Below are 21,963 nucleotides of genomic sequence, written 5' to 3' on the forward strand. Positions count from 1 at the left end.
ATACCTCTCTGAATTTTTTTCCTTCTTATTATTTACTTTTTAAAGCAGGTGATAGTAGTTTATTTAGGAAAATAATAATAAAAAAGGTTGTGTTTAAGGTTTTATAACTAGGGGCCTATAAAATATTTTTAAAAACTGAGGCAGGAGACACTCTGGCTAGAGTAAGTTCCGAAAGGGAAAAATCCTTTTAGACAGTTCAGAGTTTTTACATCTGTTGGTAAGCATTTCATTTCATTTATTTAAAGCATTTTTAGCCTGCCCTTTATGGAATCCTCAGAATCGTGAGTTGGATCCAGACTGGTTGTTCCATGCACGGATGGGCCCCTTCCATTCGCGCAAGGCTCCAGTGGAGGAAGTGGGTGGGGAGGTGACCTTTGCTCGTGTCTCCTTCCCCCTGCATCACCCCTCATGGAGCTCCAGAGGGTCCCCCAGTCCTCCAGAGAAGCTTTTCAGGAGGCACAGGGGGCTGCAGGGGGGAAGAAGGAGGCATTACTAAGATCCCCAACCTGCCCCCTTGTGCGAGTGGATCTCCGCTAAGCGCTACTCTGGATACATCCCAATAAGCAGGACAGGATTACATCAAATGCAAAGAAAGAGAATAGACCTATGGTAGTTTTAGACTGGCGATCCTTGATACAGTCATACCAGTGGCTTCACTATATAAACCAAGGTGCTGCATTCCATTTTGGAGGAGCTCAGGGGGGAATCCGCACGTTATACCGAGACCGCTTCTAAGCAACCTCAGTGCGACGTGAAAGCGATCATGTAACTTGCCTTTGGAAGAGCTGAGGAAGAGCCGCCACCCACAGACCCCCTCGCCGGCTGGGACGGAGAGCTCGGGGGAAGAAGGCGGGGTGGAGAGCTTCTTCCGCTCTCCACCCCGCCTTCTTCAGCCGAGCTCTCCTCGCCGGCTGGCGAGGAGGTCTGTGGGTGGCGGCGGCAGCAAGGACGCCTCTTCCTCGGCTCTTCCAAAGGCTAGTTACACGATCGCTTTCATGTCGCACTGAGGTCGCTTAGAAGCGGTCTCGGTACGACGTGCGGATTCCCCCCTGGAGACCTGCGTCCCAAAGGCAAAAGGGATGAGACCAAAATTACAAAAATATCAGCATATTTATTGTAGCTTAGGTGCTTACTGCCAGTAACTAAACCTTCTCGCCTGCCCAAGGACCTCCACTTCCCTTACTCGGCTTCGTCCTTTTTCTTCTGCTGCCCCTTACGCCTGGAATGCTCTTCCAGAACACTTGAGAACTACCAACTCAATCACTGCTTTTAAAACTCAGCTAAAAACTTTTCTTTTCCCTATAGCCTTCAAATATTGAGTTTGTTCTGACTCTATACTGTTTAGCTTCACCCTACCCAGTGCCTGTTTACACTTCCCTGTGCCTGTTCGCATTCTCCTTCCCTCTTTATTGTTTACTACAACTTATTAGATTGTAAGCCTACGCGGCAGGGTCCTGCTATTTACTGTGTAATCTGTACAGCACCATGTACATTGATGGTGCTATATAAATAAATAAATAATAATAATAATAATAATAATAATAATAATAATAATAAGTCTTTTAGAATAGGTAGAAATGGCACGAAAGCTAGGGAACCAGCACATGATCAGTGGTCGGGGTGGGGGGGAAGGGGTGGGCTGTCTGGGGAACCCCAGAGGACCAGAATGGGACCTCAGCAAGGCCAGATTTGGCCCCGGGGCCTGAGGTTCCCCACCCCAGATATAATTGTCCAAAACTAAAGGGCTACTTCTTGTGTTACTTACATCTTTCCGACATGGAGACAATGCACTTGTAGTGGTTGTCCAAACATGGAGGTGTGTAAAGTAAACCCTTGTACTGCACTTCATATACCGAAAACCTTTTGGTGTCAAATTTGTGGAAGAGTCTTCCTCTCTCCCTGATCTCTGTTCATTTGCCTTCCGCTTTAGCCTTGAGTGATTAAGCAAGATTCCCCCCTCCCCACAATAACAGCTGCAGCAAAACTTCTTAATCAGCTTTGCGTCCTCTAAATCCCCATCAATACGAAGCTGATTCATGTTTCACAGAGCCTCTGTGAAGAGCAGATAAAGCTCAACCCTTTACTGCAGGGATGGGGAACCTCTGCTCACAGGGGTATTTCAGCCCTTTAGAATGGGAAAACCCGCACAAAAAACCAAGGAAACTACCAAATGATTATAGGTTGGGGGGGAAAGGGCACGGGGTCAAGGGGAGAGGTAGCGTTAAGGGTAAGCATTGGTGAGCACTTGCTGAGGGCCTACACCCCAGCAAGGGTCCACTCAGAAAAGCCCCCTGGAGTTGCTCCTCCTCTTCGCCATTGCAACCTGCTTGTTCATCTGCCTCTTTGCTCTGGGCTAGACAACAGTGCTGGTGAGACGGAGGAGGAGCAGATGCTGTTGCCTAGTTGCTCACTGGCTCTCTGCCAATAAAGCAACTGGTAGCAATGATGAGAAAGAAGAGGAGGAGCAACAGCGGCTGATGACAGTGGTGGTAAGGTAGGCTCACTGATGGCGGAGGCCCATTGAGGGTGTCTTGCTCAAGGGTACTAAAAAACTAGAGCTCGCACAGCCCCAGATGGCCAGATTTGAATCCCATGAGGGCCAAATTTGACCACCACCCCCAGCCTGAGATTCCACACCCCTGCTTTAAAGTGGCTCAATTACAATGAAGTATGATGAAGATCCCAGAACTGAAAGGGTCCTCAAAGGTCATCTAGTCCACCCCCCTGCCAAGGCAGGAATCCACAGCTGGAGCATCCCCACTAGGTGTTCGTCCATCCTCTGCTTTAAAACCTCTGAAAGGAGACACAGTCACCTTCTGATAACACATGGCTGCCTAGTTCTCTTCCATCGTTTTCTTACCCCCAGAACCCCACCCACTCTTTTTGTCAATCGGCTATACAAGGCAGAGGTTGGGTAGATGTCACGTTTGTGTTAATAAAGAAGTATCATTGCTATTGATCACGTAATTATAAAAAGACTCATGAAAATCTAAATTAAAAGAATGACAAATGAGAACAGGAACAAATTCAAGGCCTGTTTCTCTTTTCCTGACATTTAAACCTTGAAACTCCTGCACAGTTATAATGGTGTTGATGTTGTTTGTATCCTGCTTTTCCACATAAATGGATGCAAAGCACCTTGCGACACAAGCACAGCAACACAAGAATAGGAATATGTATCAGAGCATCGCAAACAGCCTAGTAACAGCCTTGTCACCGGTACACCTAGAGGTGACCACATTGCACCAGTTTTAAAATCTCTTCAGTGGCTGCCAATTAGTTTCCAGGCAAAGTATAAAGTGTTGGTTATCACCTTTAAAGCCCTACATGGTTTGGGTCCAGGCTACCTGCAGGATCGTCTTCTTCCGTATAATCCACCCCGCATACTGAGGTCCTCTGGGAAGAATTTACTCCGGTCAACAAAAACAAGGCTGACAACTATTACCCAGAGGACCTTCTCTTCTGCCGCTCCCAGATTGTGGAATGGCCTGCCGGATTTGATTCATGAACTTAACAGTCTTCCGGGATTTAAGAAAGCCATATAAAAACTGATCTCTTCCGGCAGGCCTAACCAGTTGAATTTTAAGATGCCTTTTAATAATGTGCTGCTTTTAATAATGTATTAGTTTAAAATGTTTTAATCAATTATATGTATTTTATGGTGTTTGCATTTGTGTTGTATCCCACCTCGATACAGAGGGAGAGGTGGGTAACAAATACTATTATTATTATTATTATTATTATTATTATTTCTATTAAAATCTAATATTTATTTATTTATTTATTTAAAATATTTATATCCCGCCCTATATCACTAAGATCTCAGGGCAGCGTACAGATAAAAACATACAGTATAAAACAATAAATATACACAGTTAAAAACAAATTAAACCATGATCCAAGTTAAAACAATATATAATTTAAAAGCAATAGATACAGTTAAAACAATGTGCCAGTGAGTTTAACCACCAAATGCTTTGTTAAAAAACCATGTTTTTACTTGGCGTCGAAATGAAATCAATGTTGGCGCCAATCGGGCCTCCAAGGGGAGGGCATTCCACAGTCAGGGTGCCACCACAGAGAAAGCCCTCTCCCTTGTCCCATCAGAACATATATGTTGCATTGATGGGATGCGGAGAAGGGCTCCTCCAACTGATCTAAGGTCTCGGGCAGGCATATATAAGGAGAGGCTCTCTCTCAAGTATCGAGGTCCCAAGCTGTTTAGGGCTTTAAACGTCATTACCAGCACCTTGAATTCCGACCGGATACAGCCATCCAAACAAAAAGCAACTCTCCCCATGTGTTGGAATGCAACTCCCATAAACCCACCTGTCATGTTTGGCAAGGTCTAGCAGCACTGTGTAGCTAGGGCTAGCCATTGGCCGTTCGGACTAGGAATTTTGGGAGTTGTAGTCCAACACCTCTGAAGGGCACCAGCTTGGCAAAGGCTAAATTATAGGAATGTTATAGCTTTGAAAATTCTTTACGAAATAGCATCAATTACCAAAACACAATTTTAGTTGATATTATTTATAAGTTGCTAAAATACATAAGTTGGAGCTGGATACAATAAAATGTTCCAATGCAGTCAGGTATGAGTAACTAATGTGAACAGCAGCCAGTTTCCCCAAAATGCCAAGTGCAGAAAATAGTGGCCAGATTTCTTACAACAGCCACTGTAAAAAGATGCAGAAATTAAAAAACAAGTAGAAGGTCCATCTATGCAGAGTCTGGAAATTTCATAAAAACAAAACAAAATAACAACAAAACAAAAACCCACTTTGGTAGTTCCTTGTAAACAACCAAATCGATGTTGTCTATATGCTCACATAAGAGGTAAGTAAATGTGGACTCCCCCCAGTGCTCATATACTCCCAGTCCCCAAGCAATAATTCAGCCTATCTGTTCTCCCATCTGTACAGGTTGTCTCTTTTTTTTGCTTTTTCAAATGCCAATGAACTTGCTGTCTACCTTATTCTCTCTAATTAGTGCCAAGCCCTGAGGCTGAGGTATTGACTTTTGAAAGACAGAATTGTCCACATATTTCTTTTGGCTACCTATGCTCTACGAATTAGATACCATAAAGCAGCAGGATGTCAAGTGTTGATGTTGGCTTTCAAGCCATGAATTTCTGCAATCGGCTGTCAGGTTTAGCAGTGGGGCCAGCTCCTGGTTTGAGAGGGCCCTGGGCAAAGTCCTCTGGTGGCCTCCTCCTCTATCAGTGGGCCTCAGCGAGCATACCTGGCTGTGTTGGCAGCATCCAGGGTAGCCTGTGTGGCTAGGTCTAGCCTCCCTTTAACTTTCCCACGATCCCTTAGAGACTCTGGATCAGGGGCATTGTGGGAAATTAAAATGGTGACTAGATCCAAATGCTTTGTTCTGCTCAGAGCGCTGGACCAGAAACAATAAAAATTAGGGGGCAGGTCAAAAGGCAGTGACTCCCTGCCAGGGCACTGGGGCTCCAGGCAGTGCCCAAGAGTGCCATCTGCTGCCGTCAGCCATGGTTGCCAAATGCATTTCCAGAGAACTAAATGGATGCACCAGCCAACTGGTTGTTTCTCCTTTCATGCATCTCCAAGTTGCTTTCTAACCCCCTTCTTAAGATGTTCTATGTTGCTGTCAGTAATCAAAGTAGACTAAGATGCCAAGACCCCAACTGTCCCCATATACAAACCCCTCTCCTATTCTCATTTTAGCTTGACTGTGTAATCCCACTTTCCCTACCAGCAACCCTGTGGGGTAGTGGAAACCATGGGACCTGGTACAGTAATGGGTGAGGGAGAAAGATCCTGACCCCAAACTAGTGCATGGTGGCTCCAGGCCTAGGCCCTATCCATAAAAAGGGGAGAACCAGTGAGATGTTCAACCAAAATCTGCCTTCCTGTAACTTAATCCCATTACTTTGTGTCCTACAGCCTTGGATGATACAGAACAGGTTGCAGCCCCCTTCTGTATTGAAAAGTGCTATCATATCCCTCTTCAGTGTCCTCTTCTCAAGGCTAAACATACCTAGTTCCTTCAGTCTGTCCTCGTAGAATGGAACTATGGAGGCAGTGGGTTGGGGATGGCACATACAAGGTAGTGAGGCTGGACAGTTATTTGACATTTACTTGTTGTACTCTCTATTGCCTTCCCTCCAGCCTCTCTCCTCCTGGGGCATCGATCACTATGGCATAAAAGTGTCCTTTAACTTAGAACATATTGGTGACGTTTTTATAAAAAAGCCTGATGAAAATAAATGATGCTTTCTTAGACTTCACTGAAAAGGCTCCTGAGCGTCCAAATAATTGATGATCAGTTGGTCATCTTTCAGAAGCAAATGCAAGAGAACACTAATGTCATTTTAACCATGAAGCTAAATGAAAACTAAAAACATATTCAAGCCGTTTTATAGCTTTGGCTTCACATGCTTGTAAATTGCCTTTCCAGTTTAAATCCCCCACCCCTGCTGTTTCTAAAGAAGGCTAATAGGATGTTATTTTGAGGCATGAAATCTTACCCCAAATCATTGATCTCCCTTAATTCTATTCCCTCCAAGTGCATTACAAAATAACACATCATTAATACTGCTATGACAGTTTTTTACTTTTTGTGTGCATGCATAAATGTACAATTATTGATTGTTCAAGAGACTTGATATAAGTTAGTGTCAGGAGGAAAATATTCACTCTTATAAAATGTTAGTCTGTTACACTAGTTACATTATCATCACTCTACTTCTCAATATCTCCCATCAAGAACAACAATAAATTTGGTTCATCCTGAAAACTGAGTTTTTTTTTAAAGTTCTCATGCAAATTCTTAAGTATTTTTGTGCACATTTCTCTTAATACATGAATTTTTGTGTTACTTTTTGAAGCAATTTTCCTAATATGTGTTTTAATGTTATTTCCCCTAATATACCCATTTTGGGCATACTTTTTTTTTATTGGAGAATTCCATTGCAAAATACAGAGATGTGCAAATTTCGAAGAATAATAAGTTTCAGTTCGCATAATGATTCAAAAGTGCGAAATTAAGTAAGTTTGCATTACAATAATAGAAGTCTGCTATCAGCTTTTCCACTGCCTTCCAATACCTACTTTGGGGCGACTCTAGGGTTAAAACAAATCTTTGATGATGATGATGATGTCCTTGCCTTTAGCAATGTGAAAGAGAGCCATTTCCCCCTCTTCTCCCTGTAGGAGAAATTCTGCGAACATGGAAGGGGTGTGTGCCCGCTCCAATGTGTGAAGTGAAACCAATAGAGAAACCAATGGGAAGATTCTCCCTTTGTCCATTTGCATCCAATGACAGATGTATGAAGCATGTGTACAGCACTAAGCAATCAGCCTACAATACAGTCCACATTTGGCACTGTGGAGCGTTTGTTACTGTAGCCCATGTGTAGAGTCTCCATATGGAGAAGGGGGGCAGTAGGACCATGCTGCCGTCCCTGCCACCAACGTGGCACTGGCCACACCCACTGGATGCCCGTGTGGAGTTCTAATCATGTGGAAGCTGCTCACACACATAAGCTTTCCCTCTGCAATCATCCCTCTGTATAGTTCCATGGAGGACATAGGGGGCAGAGCCACTCACTCAGTCCTGCTGCCCCCTTCTCCACACATATATTGTGGCACAGTGGTCTAGTGGTCAGTTTTGAAGTGGAGGCACTCAACATGACAGTTCCTGTAGCCATGCCCCCAAGGAGAATCCAAAAAGGCAGGCAGCTGTGTTGATCTATATCAACAAATCGGTTCTACTAGTCTTCATCTCCAGTTGATAGGTTTTAACTGCTCATTTGAAACTAAGGCACTCCCCAATACTTTGCATTAGAACAGGGATAACTCGCAACAATGTACTGTGGCATGGAAAATCCATTCTCTCCCCGCCCCCCATCCACCTTCCAATCTCCTGTAAGGACTGTAGCTAAACCCAGATGGAACGGGAAAGCCTGGGGTGGGGGCAGATGATGTCATCATCCCTGCCAATCAAAAAGTCTCGGCACATCAACCCTGTGGGCCCTGGCTTCACTAGGCCACTGCACGTGGAGAATGCCTGGATGGGACTTCTATTAAGACGGGGAATGCTATCCGTTTCCAAATCAGAGTAAAGTGGGTTTCTCCCAGCTTCCCTCCTCTCACATCAGTTAAAGTACAACTTGGGTTGTTTGTAAGCACAGCACTGCGATACCATCAAGTACAGAAATGCCGCAGTGCTATTAACTCAGTCAAGCAAACAAGCCGAGCCAACTCCACCATAAAATACTGGATAGTAATATCAACCTCTGTAATCAGATGAATGCTGCTGAATTCTCCATGCAAGGCACATTAGCCTTACCTCTCTGTGGTCTGTCAGCCAAAGTCCTTCTTTTTCTTTAGCCCATTTTCCGTAGCTTTTCTTCCTCAGTTTCCCCCTTGTTTGTTTGTTTTCTGAAGCTGTCTTGCCCTGAGTCAGACCATTGGTCCATTGAGTTCTGCGTTGTCTGCGTGGACTGAGAGTGGCTCTCCAAGGGTTCCGACAGGGGTCTTCCCCAACCCTACCTGAGGTGCAAGGGATTGAAACTGGGACTTCATGCATACAAAGCATGTGGTCTACCACTGAGCTATAGCCCTTCCCTGCTGGGGAATTCAGGAAGATCAGTGGTAGAGTCCTGCTCAGGGTATCCTCATCTAAGGCAGGGGTGGGTAACTTGCGGCTCTCTAGATGTTTTGGCCTTCAGCTTTCATCATCCCTTGCCATTGACTACAGCTGGTGAGAACTGTAGGCCAAAATGTCTAGTAGGCCACAAGTTGCCCACCCTTACCTTACATGATGGTATCCTGAGCAGGACCCTACCCACTGATCTCAAGCGATTCTTCCTTGCCCACCCCTGATCTAAAGAATCTAGGTTATCAGCAGGAAGGAACAGGGTGTTTTCTGCAATAGCCCCAAGAGAGGTTTCTGGAACAAAAACCTCATGTCACATCAATGAGTCTCCTTGCCAAGATTTAGCAAGCTTTGGAAGGCCCATCTTTTAAAGTAAACTTTTAAGAATTCCTCTTCTATTAATTGGTTTGGGTCTTAAGGTTGTTTAAGAGAGAAATATTGGATATTAATAGGGGGTGGGTTAAGATCATGTTGTAAGTCACCTGAGTGTGGAAGAGGGGGGCTCAGAAATAGTTTAAATAAAATGGAAAAGCCCACAAACAAAATACATTTTGATTAACGCAGTGGTGAACAAACTTCTACATCTGTTTTGTATGGCAGTTGTAGCAGTGAAGTCTCTGAAATTGATTGGCTGAGCTGGTTCAAACTTTTCAGCTGCTCAGGGAACAAAGCCCCCTGAATGTTTGCATGTCCCCCTTCGCTGCAGTAAGAAAGGTTGTCTATTTGGGATTAAGACCTCACACAAACCCTAGGGCCAGCTTTGTGTGGAAGGCTAAGGACTGGTCGTCACTGTTCCTGCAGCACTGTGCCCTAGCAGCCCTAAAGGAACAAGAAAGGCCAAGAAATGATTGCAAAGGAGGCAGGAGCTGAATTTCTCTTATTGATTTGAATGAACCAGCCAGTGCTTTGACTGCAGGCATCTAGTAATTTTTTTCTTATTGATTCTAATGCATCACATGTGTAACAGTCGCTTTAGTTGGGTTAGGTCTTAGGTGAGCCATCCTGTTTTGTTGTCAGATTGATTTTGTTGTTAAGAAACCCTCTAAATTAAGCAATGATTAAGTAAGTTCACTGATTTCCATTGCACAGAGGTAGATTTCTCGAGAGGTGCTGCATAGCTGCATATGGAAGTTCAAATATTAATCAGCAGCCGCACTTCTTTGAATGCTGCTTGTGGATGAGGAAAAACCACACCCCAGTGCCAGCTCAACTTCTACCTTTTCCTCCTCTCTAAATTAGATTTTCATCACAGTGAACTGCTTGAGCACAGACTTCTCTTCTCAAAAAGGAGTCAAGGGGCTTCCTTTGATGATTCAGATTGACACATACAGTTACAATAATCGCAGCAATAAACCCATCCACCGTGCCTTCTGCCAGATCAAGGTTTTCTGTGACAAGGTAAGATGATATATTTGTTAAGCACCTAAAAGCACCAGGCATTCAGGATCGGGGTGAACTGGCACCCACCATTTTCCCTCCCAGGATGTCCCAGAGTGACACAACTCCCAAGGCATTCTGGGAAGATGAAATGGAAGCTGGCAGGACAGTAGTTGCCAGTTTCAGCTCTTCAGTTGCCAGAGAAGGCAAGCCCCACATGCCCAAATAAGCAACAGATAGGTATGAATGAAGAAACGAAAATGAGCTCCATTCACACCTACTTGTTCCTGAAAGGATTCCCATCAATGCTATTGGTTCAATGCCATTTGGTTTAATTTTTCATTTGTTCCAGACAAATGCATCTCCAATAGGAAGAAACAGACTGTGGCTACAGACATGCAGCCTAAATCAGCCTTTGCTAACCTGGTGGCCTTCAGATGCATTGGACTACAATGCTCAGCCACTGGCTATGCTGGCTGGGGGTGCTGGAGATGGTAGTCCAGCACATCTGGAAGGATCCAGGTTGGTGAAGGCTGGTCTAAATAAACATAAAAAGAGAAAAGAAAAAAGGAAGATGGTGGGGAAAGCCAAGGAGAATACACAGACCTCTTTTTAAAGCCACATTCAAGGGGAACTGGGATACTGTTTAAATATCAGCAGGCAATAAATTCCAATAGCAAGGTTCAGCTAATGAACAGAGGCACATAGGAAGCTGCTTTATACTGAGTCAGACCATTGGTCCATCTAGCCCAGTATTGTCAACACTGACTGGCAGCGGCTTTCCAGGGTTTCAGGCACACATTTTTCCTCACCTTACCTGGAGAAGCCAGGGATTGAACCTGAGACCTTCTGCATGCAAAAGGTCTGTGGCACTGAGCTATGGCCCCTCGCCAACTGGAGATGCTAAGAAAGGAACCTGGGATCTTCTCTACCAGTGGTCTTCACTGGTGTGTTGCTTCTTAAGCTATCAGTTGTATGTGAGGGCTTTGCAAGGCTATATGTAGTTTGATAGCCATAGTTGTGCAGCTCCACAATTGTGAAAAACTGACTACCCTAAAAAAATTACAAAGATAATTTTGATTGTGTGGCAACCCACACAATGCACTTCCCCAGGGCCAATATTTTTACAATTATTTTTCAGACCCATTTTGCGCAAACTTTGGTGCACAAAAAATATTGTTTTAAAAGCTCTGAACACAACCAGGGGCACAATCATAGCAGGGAGGGGGACTTGGTGACAGACAGAATGGGTTCTGCTGCAAAGTCCCCTTGGGCATGTGCCGGAGCCGGCTGGAGGACTTGAAAGAGAGAACAATCCATGGCAAGCCCGATCATCTGTCAACCCACACAGTGCACAGCTTATTTCGTAGGGTGATTGTGCGAACTCAGCCCCTGAACTGTTGCCTTCTCCCTCCCATTATCCCAATGTCTTTGTGGCACTGTAGTACTGGCATAAAGAGCAGCTGGCTAGATTTTTTTTAACCACTCTTGCCCTCCACTTCTGCAGCCTGATGAAACAACCCACAGTTCTGGGTTTGCAGACAATGTCTACCCATGGTTTAAACAATCCAGAGCTCATAACCAAAGAACAAATGACAGGTTTTCTTTCTGGGTTGTTTGTAGTTAACAAATCACAGTTTGTTAATGTGACTACATTCATACACCATGTCTACCCAGGATTCAACAACCCATACTATGGGTTAGTGTTATATATGAACCAGGCCACCCTTTAGCCAAGCTCTGATTAGAAGGGCCATTCTAACCATTTGAGCTCTTGGTCATGGTCTTGCAGAGGCCATGGTCTAATCAGATGCCTTCCCAGCCATTTTACTATGCCCATGAGACAAGAAAATAGCAAAGTTCTGGTTGCTAAGCGACCATGAGCTCATGAGATTCAATAGCTGATGGGAGATATGGGAAGAATAGAAAGCAATGGGAATCATAGGTGTGAGGATCTCAGAACTGCTCCATTCATCTCCCAGCTCACATCCTGGATGTCTCTTTGCTTAGGGTCAATCCAACGGATCAGGGAGAGAAATACCAGCTATGATTAGCAACTTGCAATATATATTGCAAGTAATGAATCTTAAGTGCTGTATTTTAATGGTAATTTTTTTAGGTCAAATATTTGCAGAGATCTGAAGATACAACTGCCTGTTAAAAGCTCTGTAAATATCAAAGGCATGAATGCAGCCCTTCCCCATCCCTGTTTGCCAGTTTTTGAAAAGTAATGAGGGAAAAGGGGGAGGGAAAGATCTTAAGAGCCTGAGCCTCATCAAGGGTGACCTATAGACGACAAGGAGCTGAGCCTTTGAATTATACATATTCATCACTTTGACTATCTATCCGTTTAATTGATACTTCACTTTTCATGGTTGGGGAGCAGGAAATGAGGGTTGACAGATCTAATCAAAACCATCTTAAAAGTAGGAGAAAAGAACACAAGGGTAGTTAAAATGTTACCCTTATCAAACTTGGAGTCTGGATGGCTTGGGGAGGCTTAAAAATAGGATGTACACTCACTCCTGCTAAGGCTGGCCTGAGGCAGCAAATGGCCAGGAATCATTTCTGCCTGAAACGCATTCTGTGGCCTGGTAAGTAAAGGCTTATTTCTTTCCATAGCCAAGCCTTCCCCAACCTGGCACTCTCCAGTTGTGTTGGACTATAGCTCACATCATCCCTAGTGATGGGATGTGTATCTAATACATCTGGAAGGCACCAAGCTAGCTGCCATAGCCTATCCAGCCTGCTGTTGATGAGCAAGGCTGGCGTCAAAGGTAGGCAGGGTTGGGCACTGGCTGAGGGCCTTACAAGCCTACAGGGGCTCACTGAAAAGAGTCCCCTGGAATTGCTCCTCTTCCTCATTGCAACCTGCTTGTTCACCTGCACCTTGCTTGGGCCCAGACAACAGTGGTGGTAAGAAGGAAGAGGAGGAATTGATAGTACTGCCCACTTGCTCCACGGTTCTCTGCCTGTTGAACAAGCAAGCCATAGCAATGATGAGAAAGTGGAGGAGGAGCAACAGCAGGTGGTGCCAATGGTGGTGAGAAGGGAGATTCACTGAGGCAAGGCACTCACTCAAATGCTACTCCAAAAACTGGAGCTGGCCCTGGTGGTTGCCTTTATGAACATAAAGAACATTTCCATAATATTCCGTTTATAATCAAGCGTTTATTGAATTTGCAGTCTGGGGGCTGTTGCTGTTCCCATTCAAGTGTTCCCTGACAACAAATAGTGATGAACACATTAAACTCGGCTCCTCTGGTACTGCGATCCAGCTATTTAGAGCTATTGGTTCAAGTGTCTCAGTGATGTGGACCACTGTTCTCCAATATTTGATTGATTGATTTCATCTATATCTGGCCCTTCCACACAAAGAGCCCTGGATGGCTAACGACCTGTATAAAACACAATACATGAAATTAGCTAAATTACAATCATGCGTCTAGAATCACACACACACACACATATTATAAAATATAAGAAAATCATCAACACAAACAATCAGTATTGAGTACTAGTTACCAATTTATCTAGCGCCTGTAGTGTATTGAATCTCCAATGCTAAGGAGAGTTTCATGGAAGTAAGTCCCATTGAATCCAGGCTTTGTTGGTGAGTGACAGGGAAATTCCTCCTGCTCTGAACAGGGTAGCATTCTGTCTGAAGCAGAAAAGGGCAACTAAAATTATCAAGGGGCTGGAGCATCTCCCCTATGAGGGAAGATTACAGCAGCTGGGTTTAGTTTGGAAAAAAGGAGGCTAAGGAGAGACAGTGGCCTCATCTACACCAAGCAAGGTATTCCACTATGAAAGTGGTATGTAAAAGGCAGGAGCCACACAACTGCTTTATAGAGGTACTGAAGTGCACTGACAACTGTTGGGGCCCATTGACACATCTACACCAAGCAGGATATAACACTATGAAAGTGGTGTGAAAGCGGTATATGGTATGTGTCAGTGGGCCCCAACAGTTGTCAGTGCACTTCAATACCACTATAAAGTAGTAGTGCGGCTCCTGCCTCTTACGTATCTGGTCAAGGGGGCAGGGCTCCTGCAGCTTTAACGGTTGTGGTGAAGAGGGAATTTCACCAGGTACTACATGCATACGAATGACGGACATTGAAATTCCCTTTTCTGTGCAACTGTTAAAGATACAGGAGCCCTGTCCTCCTTTCCATATGGTCACCCTAGTTAGAACAGCTGCAGAGAGTGGGGCTATGCCTGGTCTGGGGCCCTGTTTGTGTATATCTGTTTTACCTCCATAAGGTCACTTATGCCATCTAGTGGTATAGTAGGAAAATACAGTCTGCTTTGATAAATAAGACGGAGCGTGAAGTTGGAGAAGGAGAGCTCAAGTTGGCCCATGTGGTTTTCTCCCCTCTCCCATGTCATCCTGACAACATCCCTGTGAGGTGTAAGCGAGGTTGAGAGATTGTGGGAAGCCCAAGATTTTATTTGTTTTTCTGGCTTGCTTTGTTCCATTGCCTGAACCTGGTGTCCTCCAGATGTTTTAGTCCACATCATCTCTGACCGTTGGCCATGCTGATGGGGTTGTAGAACAAAATATCTGGAGGGCACCAGGTTGGGGGAGGCTAGTTTAAACTATTTTTATACCGGTTTTCCAGCAGCTTCCAATGGGGAGAGAAAAGTTGAGGAGTAAAATCACAGTGATACAAAATGAATGCAAATGAAATCAAACCATGATAAAACGAGAAAATGTATCAGCCTGTCAAAAAAAGGGAGAAAGTCCCAAAAGCCAGATGAAAAAGAAAGGCTTAACTTGTCTTCTGAAATGCAAAGAAGGGGGAACAATCCCTGAAAGCCAGCGGAGGTTGTTCCACAAACTCAGGTCAAAATGAAGAGAAATGGGTTCTCAGGATGCAAAATATCTATTTTCAAAAAGTCCAATGTGTTGGGCTTTTTGAAAACAAGTATTTTGCATCCTGAGAACCCATTTCTCTCCTTTTTGACCATTTTTGGGTGCTTACCTCCTTTTGTTTTTGATTCCACAACCTCAGGGCCAAAGCTGCAAAGGCCCTGCTTTCTAGCTACAAACCATTGCATTATATGAATAGTTGGAATGGATAAAGATGAACAAAGATGGCAGGAGGTTTGATACAGGAGAGACAGGCTCTAAGACATGTGGATTCCAGGACAGGTAGAACTCTATAGGTTAAAAACCAGTACCTTGAATTGGGCTCACAAGTGCACTGATACCCAGCACAATTGACAAAGCAATGGTTACCCACAGTCCCATGTCCTAATATTTAACAGGAGTTGGGTTGCAGCATTTTGTACTAGCTAAAGCTTCTGGTTTGTCTTCAAGAGCAAGCCCATGTCAAGCATATTGTAGTAGCCAGGTCTGAAGTTACAGGAGCATGGAGCAGCCTTCCTCAAGTTGGTGACCCACCAGGTGTTTTGGACTTCAACTGTTACGCAGAGGACCTTCTCTGCTGCTGCTCCCAGATTGTGGAATGGCCTGCCGGGAGAGATCTGCCAACTCAATAGACTTTCTGAATATAAAAAGGCAATAAAGACTTATCTCTTCCGGCAGGCCTACCCAGTCGAATTTTAAGATGTTATGGCTGTTATTTTAATAATGTATTCTTTTTTATATGTTTTAATCAGTTTTATGTATTGTATAATATTTTGTATTTTATGTTGTTCCCCACCTCGATCCAGAGGGAGAGGCGGAAAATAAATAAAATTATTATTATTATTATTATTATTATTATTATTATCATCATCATCATCATCATCATCATCCCCAGCTGGTATTGCCAATAGTTAGGAATCCTGTGTACTATAGTTCAAAACATCTGGAAGCTGCCAGGTTGGGGAAGACTGGGGTTATATGTATTAGTACTGATCCTGTTTTTAAAAGGACAATCACAAATTGAAAATATATTTGCAAAACAGGCACTGCCCTGCTTTTGACTTTGCAGATGCAACCATCTCTCCCGCATTAGGTGGGTGCCTGACAGGTCAGTGCCGAGAATGGCTTCCTCTCACCGTTAATCCAACTGCTCTTTATGCCCTTTCACCTTCTGCGGAAAAGTTATCCCTTATTAACATAAAATGATAGAATTTTTTAAATGCCTTAAATAGCATTAAGGAGGTTGTCAAGGAAACGTTAGCCGCAACATCGAGTCAGTTTAACATGAATCTATTGCAGAAAGCAGCCTAGAATTACTGGTGGGGGTGGCGTACTTGTGCGTCGGTTAGCATTCCCTTTTAAAAAACATATAAATATATATACAATTCTTAAAAGCTGTTTGAAACATGTCATCTCTTTTCTGTCCTTTTGCAAGAGAATAACAAGCGTGCCTCCTGTCCTCCCACCCTGTGGCCAGATGAGAAGATGGATTTAAGGGCTCCCCCCACACACACATACCTAGTGTTTAACACATGGTGTAAACCCTTTCAGCCTGAGAGCCATATTCATTTTAGAAACACTCACAGGAGCTGTATTCCAGAGGTGGGCAGGGCCGAAAGTAGGGTAATCATATGGAAAGGAGGACAGGGCTCCTGTATCTTTAACAGTTGTATTGAAAAGGGAATTTCAGCAGATATCAGTTGTAGGCATGTAGCATCTGGTGAAATTCCCTCTTCATCACAACAGTTAAAACTGCAGGAGCCCTGCCCCCTTGACTAGATAGGAAAGAGGACAGGACTCTTGCAGCTTTAACAGTTGTGATGAAAAAGAAATTTCACCAGGTGCTACATACAAACAAATGACAGCTGCTGAAATTCCTTTTCAGTACAACTGCTAAAGATACAGGAGCCCTGTCCTCCTTTCCATATGGTCACCCTACCTAATCTAAACAAAAGGAGTCAAAACATCCCAATATAACATAATACAATTCCCTATTTATACAACACGTTCATAAATCACAGATCAATTTTACAAACTAAAAATGAACCAGTAACAGTAGTAGTATATGTAATAAAAATATTTCAATTAAAAAGCATTGGGAACAGTTAAAGCCCTCTTAAAAACAACAGATGGAGCCATCTGTATTTAGTGTCTCAGAACATCACAGATCTTAACGGCTAGGGTGACCATATGGAAAGGGGGACAGAGCTCCTGTATCTTTAACAATTGTATTGAAAAGGGAATTTCAGCCGGTGTCATTTGTATGCATGAAACACCTGGTGAAATTCCCTCTTCATTGCAACCGTTAAAGCTCTTTTGTATCTCTTTTGTATCTGGTCACTCTAGTATAGCTCCTGCAGCTTTAACGGTTGTGATGAAGAGGGAATTTCACTAGGTGCTGCATGCATACAAATGACGCCGGCAGAAATTCCCTTTTCTCTGCAACTGTTAAAGATACAGGAACCCTGTCCTCCTTTTTGTATGGTCACCCTAGCAAAAGCAAAAGGGAATTTCACAAAAGAATATGTGCCGGGAAACATTTAATCCCCCCCCCCCTTACCAGAGCCCCACAGGAAAGCAGTATGCAGCCCTCTGAATACAAATAGATTTGATTTTCACATGCATGATATGAATAATAGTCAATAGTCCTCATGCATAACAGTACCAGGTAATAGTAAGAAAAATAAAGCAGGAGCGGCGGGGAGAGACCTGCTGTGAGTAGCATATGTGCTTATGAGATTCCTGCAAAATTATTCCCTACATTACCCTGCTGGGGACTGGAATGATTAAGATAATACTCAGATGGCTAACAGGGCTTGACAAATATTAACATTCAAAGGTTCAGCCATTTGAAACTCAGCAGGAAAGAACCTCCGCTATGTAGAATTGCACTGTGACCCTCTGCATTAGCATCCATAAGATCTTCCCATGGCTTCCCATCAGCTTATGCCCCAGTTTCTGCCCATGCTAAATGAGAATAAAATGCTGCAGAAAGGGTAGCTTGTTTATTTACTGACTTGGCATCAAACTTAAATAGTAACGCAAAGTGCAAGGCAGTGGGATGCAGGCTCCGATCGTATGGCCATTTCATAGAGTCTTTGGAGTCAAGCTGGGAGACCATCATGAGAGGGAGATGGGCATCTAAGACCTTTAATATTATTACAATCTGTGGTAGTGAACAAAGGGTTTATTAAAAAATGGAAGACTCCTAGTGTTGGGGACTCATAAGTGGCCAGTTTGTCTTACTGCAAATGAACATAAGAAGAGCCCTGCTGGATTGTCCAGCATTCTGTTCGCAAAGTGGCCAACCAGTTCCCCATGGGAAACCCACACGCAGGACATGAGTGCAACAGCATCCTCCCACCCATGTTCCCCATCAACTGGTGTACATAGGCATACTGCGTGTGATACTGGAGGTAGTCTATACCAATGTTAGGCTTCTCCTCCATGAATTTATCCAATCCCCTTTTAAAGACATCCAAATTGGTGGCCATTACTACATTTTGTGGGAGCGATGCGCTGTGCGAAGAAGTCCTTCCTTTTATCTGTCCTGAATCTCCCACCAATCAGCTTCATGGGATGACCGCGGGTTCTAGTACTACGAGAGAGAGAGAGAGAGAGAGAGAGAGAGTTTTCCTATCCACATTCTCCACATCATGCATAATTTTGTACACTTTTGTGAAGAAGAAAAAGTAGGGGTGTGTGTGTGTGTTCTTTGTATTAAAAGGCGTATGCAAGCGAGGAGAGCGAATGAGCCAAGCTGGCCGAACTGTAATGGAACAGTGAGGGAATGGAGGAGAGAGGGCGGATAGCCATCAGGACTAGCAGTCATTTGGCTAATCCTCTTTTAAAGCCATCCAAATTGGTGGCCCTTGGATACTTTTAGTTGAATTAGACGGCCCTTGGATACTTTTCAATTACAATTCTATGGCAGGAGTGGGAAGCATGTAGCCTTTGGCCTAATTTCAGAAGCCCACTGTCTGCACGTGTTTAGTTCAAACCTCTGGCAAGAATGATCAGTGCCTCCCACAGCAGCCTGCTGGGTGTGGAGGAAGGGGGCGGTCCCACCCACTTTTGCCTTTGGCAGCACTGTTCACGTCTCGCATGCGACCCCTGTTAGATTAGCTTTGAGGGATTGCAGGCCTCAACAGAATTTTTTTTCCCTACTTCTGTCCTATGGAATTGTTAAATTTTGATGAGAGTTTAAGCCAAAAACAAGGACAATGGAACAAAATCAGATACTATTGGTTTTTTTTCTGGATCAGAATCTCTGATCCTGTTTTTATCCTGATTGTGCTTTTTATACTCTCCACCGGAAATAAAAGTTGCCAGTCTAAATACACTTTTTAAAAAGTGTATTTGTCATAACATGCGTTTTGGCCTATGGACTGTGTGTGTGATGCTGCTGTGTAGGAGAGCATTTATTTATTTATTTATTTTATTTCTACTACTTGTTTACCACTTAATATCTCAAAATCTCTGTGTAGTTCACAGTAAATATATAATAGAGCATAAAACCAATGTAAAAACAGTACAGCAACAATATAGAATAATAGTTTAAAACATTGCAATAATGACAGTGGAAGAGCACATATTTTGCATGAAAAAGGTCCCCGGTTGAATTCCTGCCATCTGATAGGGCAGGAAATAATTCCTGCCTGAAGCCCTAGGGCACCTCCAATAGCACCCATGAATGGGTCCCCAGTATAGTGCCCACAGGCACCGAAAATATTATATTTATTCATTAATTTATTATTTTCCATTTTTTAAAAGAATATACATACATGCATTTGTATGAAATGCATACAGCTTTCTGACAATTATACATGGGCTTCAACAAAAATGGAGCAAACATCTAAATAAGTATCCATTTGAAGGTGGCATCTATATGCATCTGTTCAAAATATTGAAATGTTGGGTCCTCAATTCGTTACATTATAGGAGGTGGGTGTTTTATTCTTCCAGTGTCATAATATCAGTCTTTTAGCTGACAAAAGGGTGCAGAGAATCCATTTACACTGACCACTTGTTAATTTCCATGAAACAGGTAAATAATTTAAAAGCATGTATACAGCAGTGAATATTAAAGACTGTTCCAGTACAAAAATTATCTGTGTAAGACGCTCCTCTCAAAAGGAAACAACTACTAGACATTGCAAATACATATGCTGAAAATAAGCATCAGCTGTATTGCATTGCCAGCAGTGAGCTGAATTATACAATGGCTTATTAAAGAGACATTGCCCAATAGACACGAAGCAAATGTTTTTGCTGAATGAGATGCAGCGTAAGATCCATATGCATGAAAGGTAGATGCCAAAGTGGCAATCCACTGGTTAGGCATTTTGTGGTGGTGCCCATAGTAGTATCTCAAAATTCCAAATGGGCCAACAGGGCCAAAATGTTTGGAGATCTTTGCCCAAGGGAGACACTGCTAGGGGAGGGTAAACTCACATGGGTCCGACTTGTCAGATGCTCACCCGGCCCCGGCCATTTGACTCCATGCGTGCACTGCACAAGCTTCGTTGACAGCTCGGCAAACGTCTGACAAGTACCCAGAAGCCATCTGCCCCATCTGGACCTCCGTTGTGCATGACAATGGAGGCTCCAGAAATTACATAATTCCCCCCCCCCACTGCGTAAATGGGGTCTTTATGGCTGCCATTTACACAATGGGGGAGAATACATAATTTCCGGACAAGGGCGGATGGCTGCTGAGCACTTGTCGAGCCTTGCAGGTGCTCAGAGCACAAGTCCGCAAGCTTGCTGTGGCGTCCAGCTGGGTCCAGGGGGGCAGACGCGGGGGAGTTCGTTGGAACCCCAGACTCAATCAGGTGCCTGTGATATTCTGAGCTGCTGCCAGTCAGTGTCGACTATATGGGGCTAGATGAACCAATGGTCTGATTCCATATGAGGCACCGTCCTGTGTTGCTAATCATAAAGCATTATGGATTTGTAGCTATTTTCCACTTTGATCTCCATGCTTTCAGTTGCTCCTTCCTTCCTTCTTTCCTGTCTCATTTGCTCATATTATTGCTTTTCCTGGCCTTTCCCTGTGTATGTAGCTGTTCCCTTATTGCTTGGCAGCATTAATCGGCCCTATCGGGTAACTTTCTAAGTGAGTATTTTCAAATACCGAAGAGGTTAAATTTCTGTTTCTTCATTCAGTTTCGATTTAGTTGTTTCAGCTGAGGTGCTCTGTTCTTTATTGTATACATAGTGGTAAGGAATTCCTTAGTAATGTATTTACATATCGCAGAGCAGGGACTGCAAACGTGCTCTTAGGCCCATTAAGTCAACAGAGATAGATCTTAAAAGCCTCAGAGGAGGAACCTGTATTTTTATTATTTTATTTTGAAATGTCTGTTTGCAAGCTTGATGTAAAAGCTTGAAAGCTTCCGTGATGGCCTGCATTCTAGCTTTGACCGTTCTGTTGCTTGTATGTATACATTCATGCTGTACCCTCTGCAAGCAAAATTGGGGAAAGGGCTGGATCTAGACAACAGCAGTGATGCAGCAAACATGATCGAATGGTTGAAGAGAATTGACTCTTTGTAAATTTATGTTCCCTCTTTCAATTATTTCCCATACATGCTTAATGGTGTGTCGTCCGTTAAATATGGTAGCTATGGAATTGGCTATGTTCCTGAAGCTTGTGAGTTTGACCCCGTTCAGATGACATGCTAAGCCATGGTGGTTAAGCATTTTGAGCGAAACATTAGGCTTAACGTATCATGTGAACCATGACTTTGTGTCTTTTTCTGTCTTGCTCTCAATGGCTCCTTCTGGTTCACCTCCCTTTGGATAGGAAGTTAATCCACTAGATCCGGAGGAGGAGGTAGCCCTGTTGAGCTAAAGAAAGTTCAGGATTTTAAAACTTTTCACATGGAAAGAGGGGAGAAAGAGGGGAGAAAGGGAGGAGCAAAGATACAGCCGCTAGCCATGTCTTCAAAGTGTAACGTGTAGCTTGCTTCTTACTAAATGATAGCCACAATCTCCATCTCTACTGCTTTCCAAACTGTTATTTAGCTGTGGCTGCAGGTTGAGGCCAAACAAATCCATGGGGATGGCCAAAAGTG

General features: G+C 43.6%; 1 protein-coding gene across 2 annotated transcripts in view; it reads left to right on the forward strand.

Moving 5' to 3' along the window:
• The window catches only part of GRHL2 (grainyhead like transcription factor 2), an 89,818-nt gene that overhangs the window by 46,648 nt on the left and 21,207 nt on the right, over positions 1-21,963 (forward strand). For both annotated transcript variants that reach the window (XM_063131030.1, XM_063131031.1), the window contains one exon: positions 9,871-10,029. In XM_063131030.1, the coding sequence (XP_062987100.1) occupies positions 9,871-10,029 (159 nt within the window). The remainder of the gene's footprint in view (positions 1-9,870; positions 10,030-21,963) is intronic.

Source organism: Elgaria multicarinata, chromosome 7 (assembly GCF_023053635.1).
Source record: "Elgaria multicarinata webbii isolate HBS135686 ecotype San Diego chromosome 7, rElgMul1.1.pri, whole genome shotgun sequence".
NCBI classification, from domain to species: domain Eukaryota; kingdom Metazoa; phylum Chordata; class Lepidosauria; order Squamata; family Anguidae; genus Elgaria; species Elgaria multicarinata.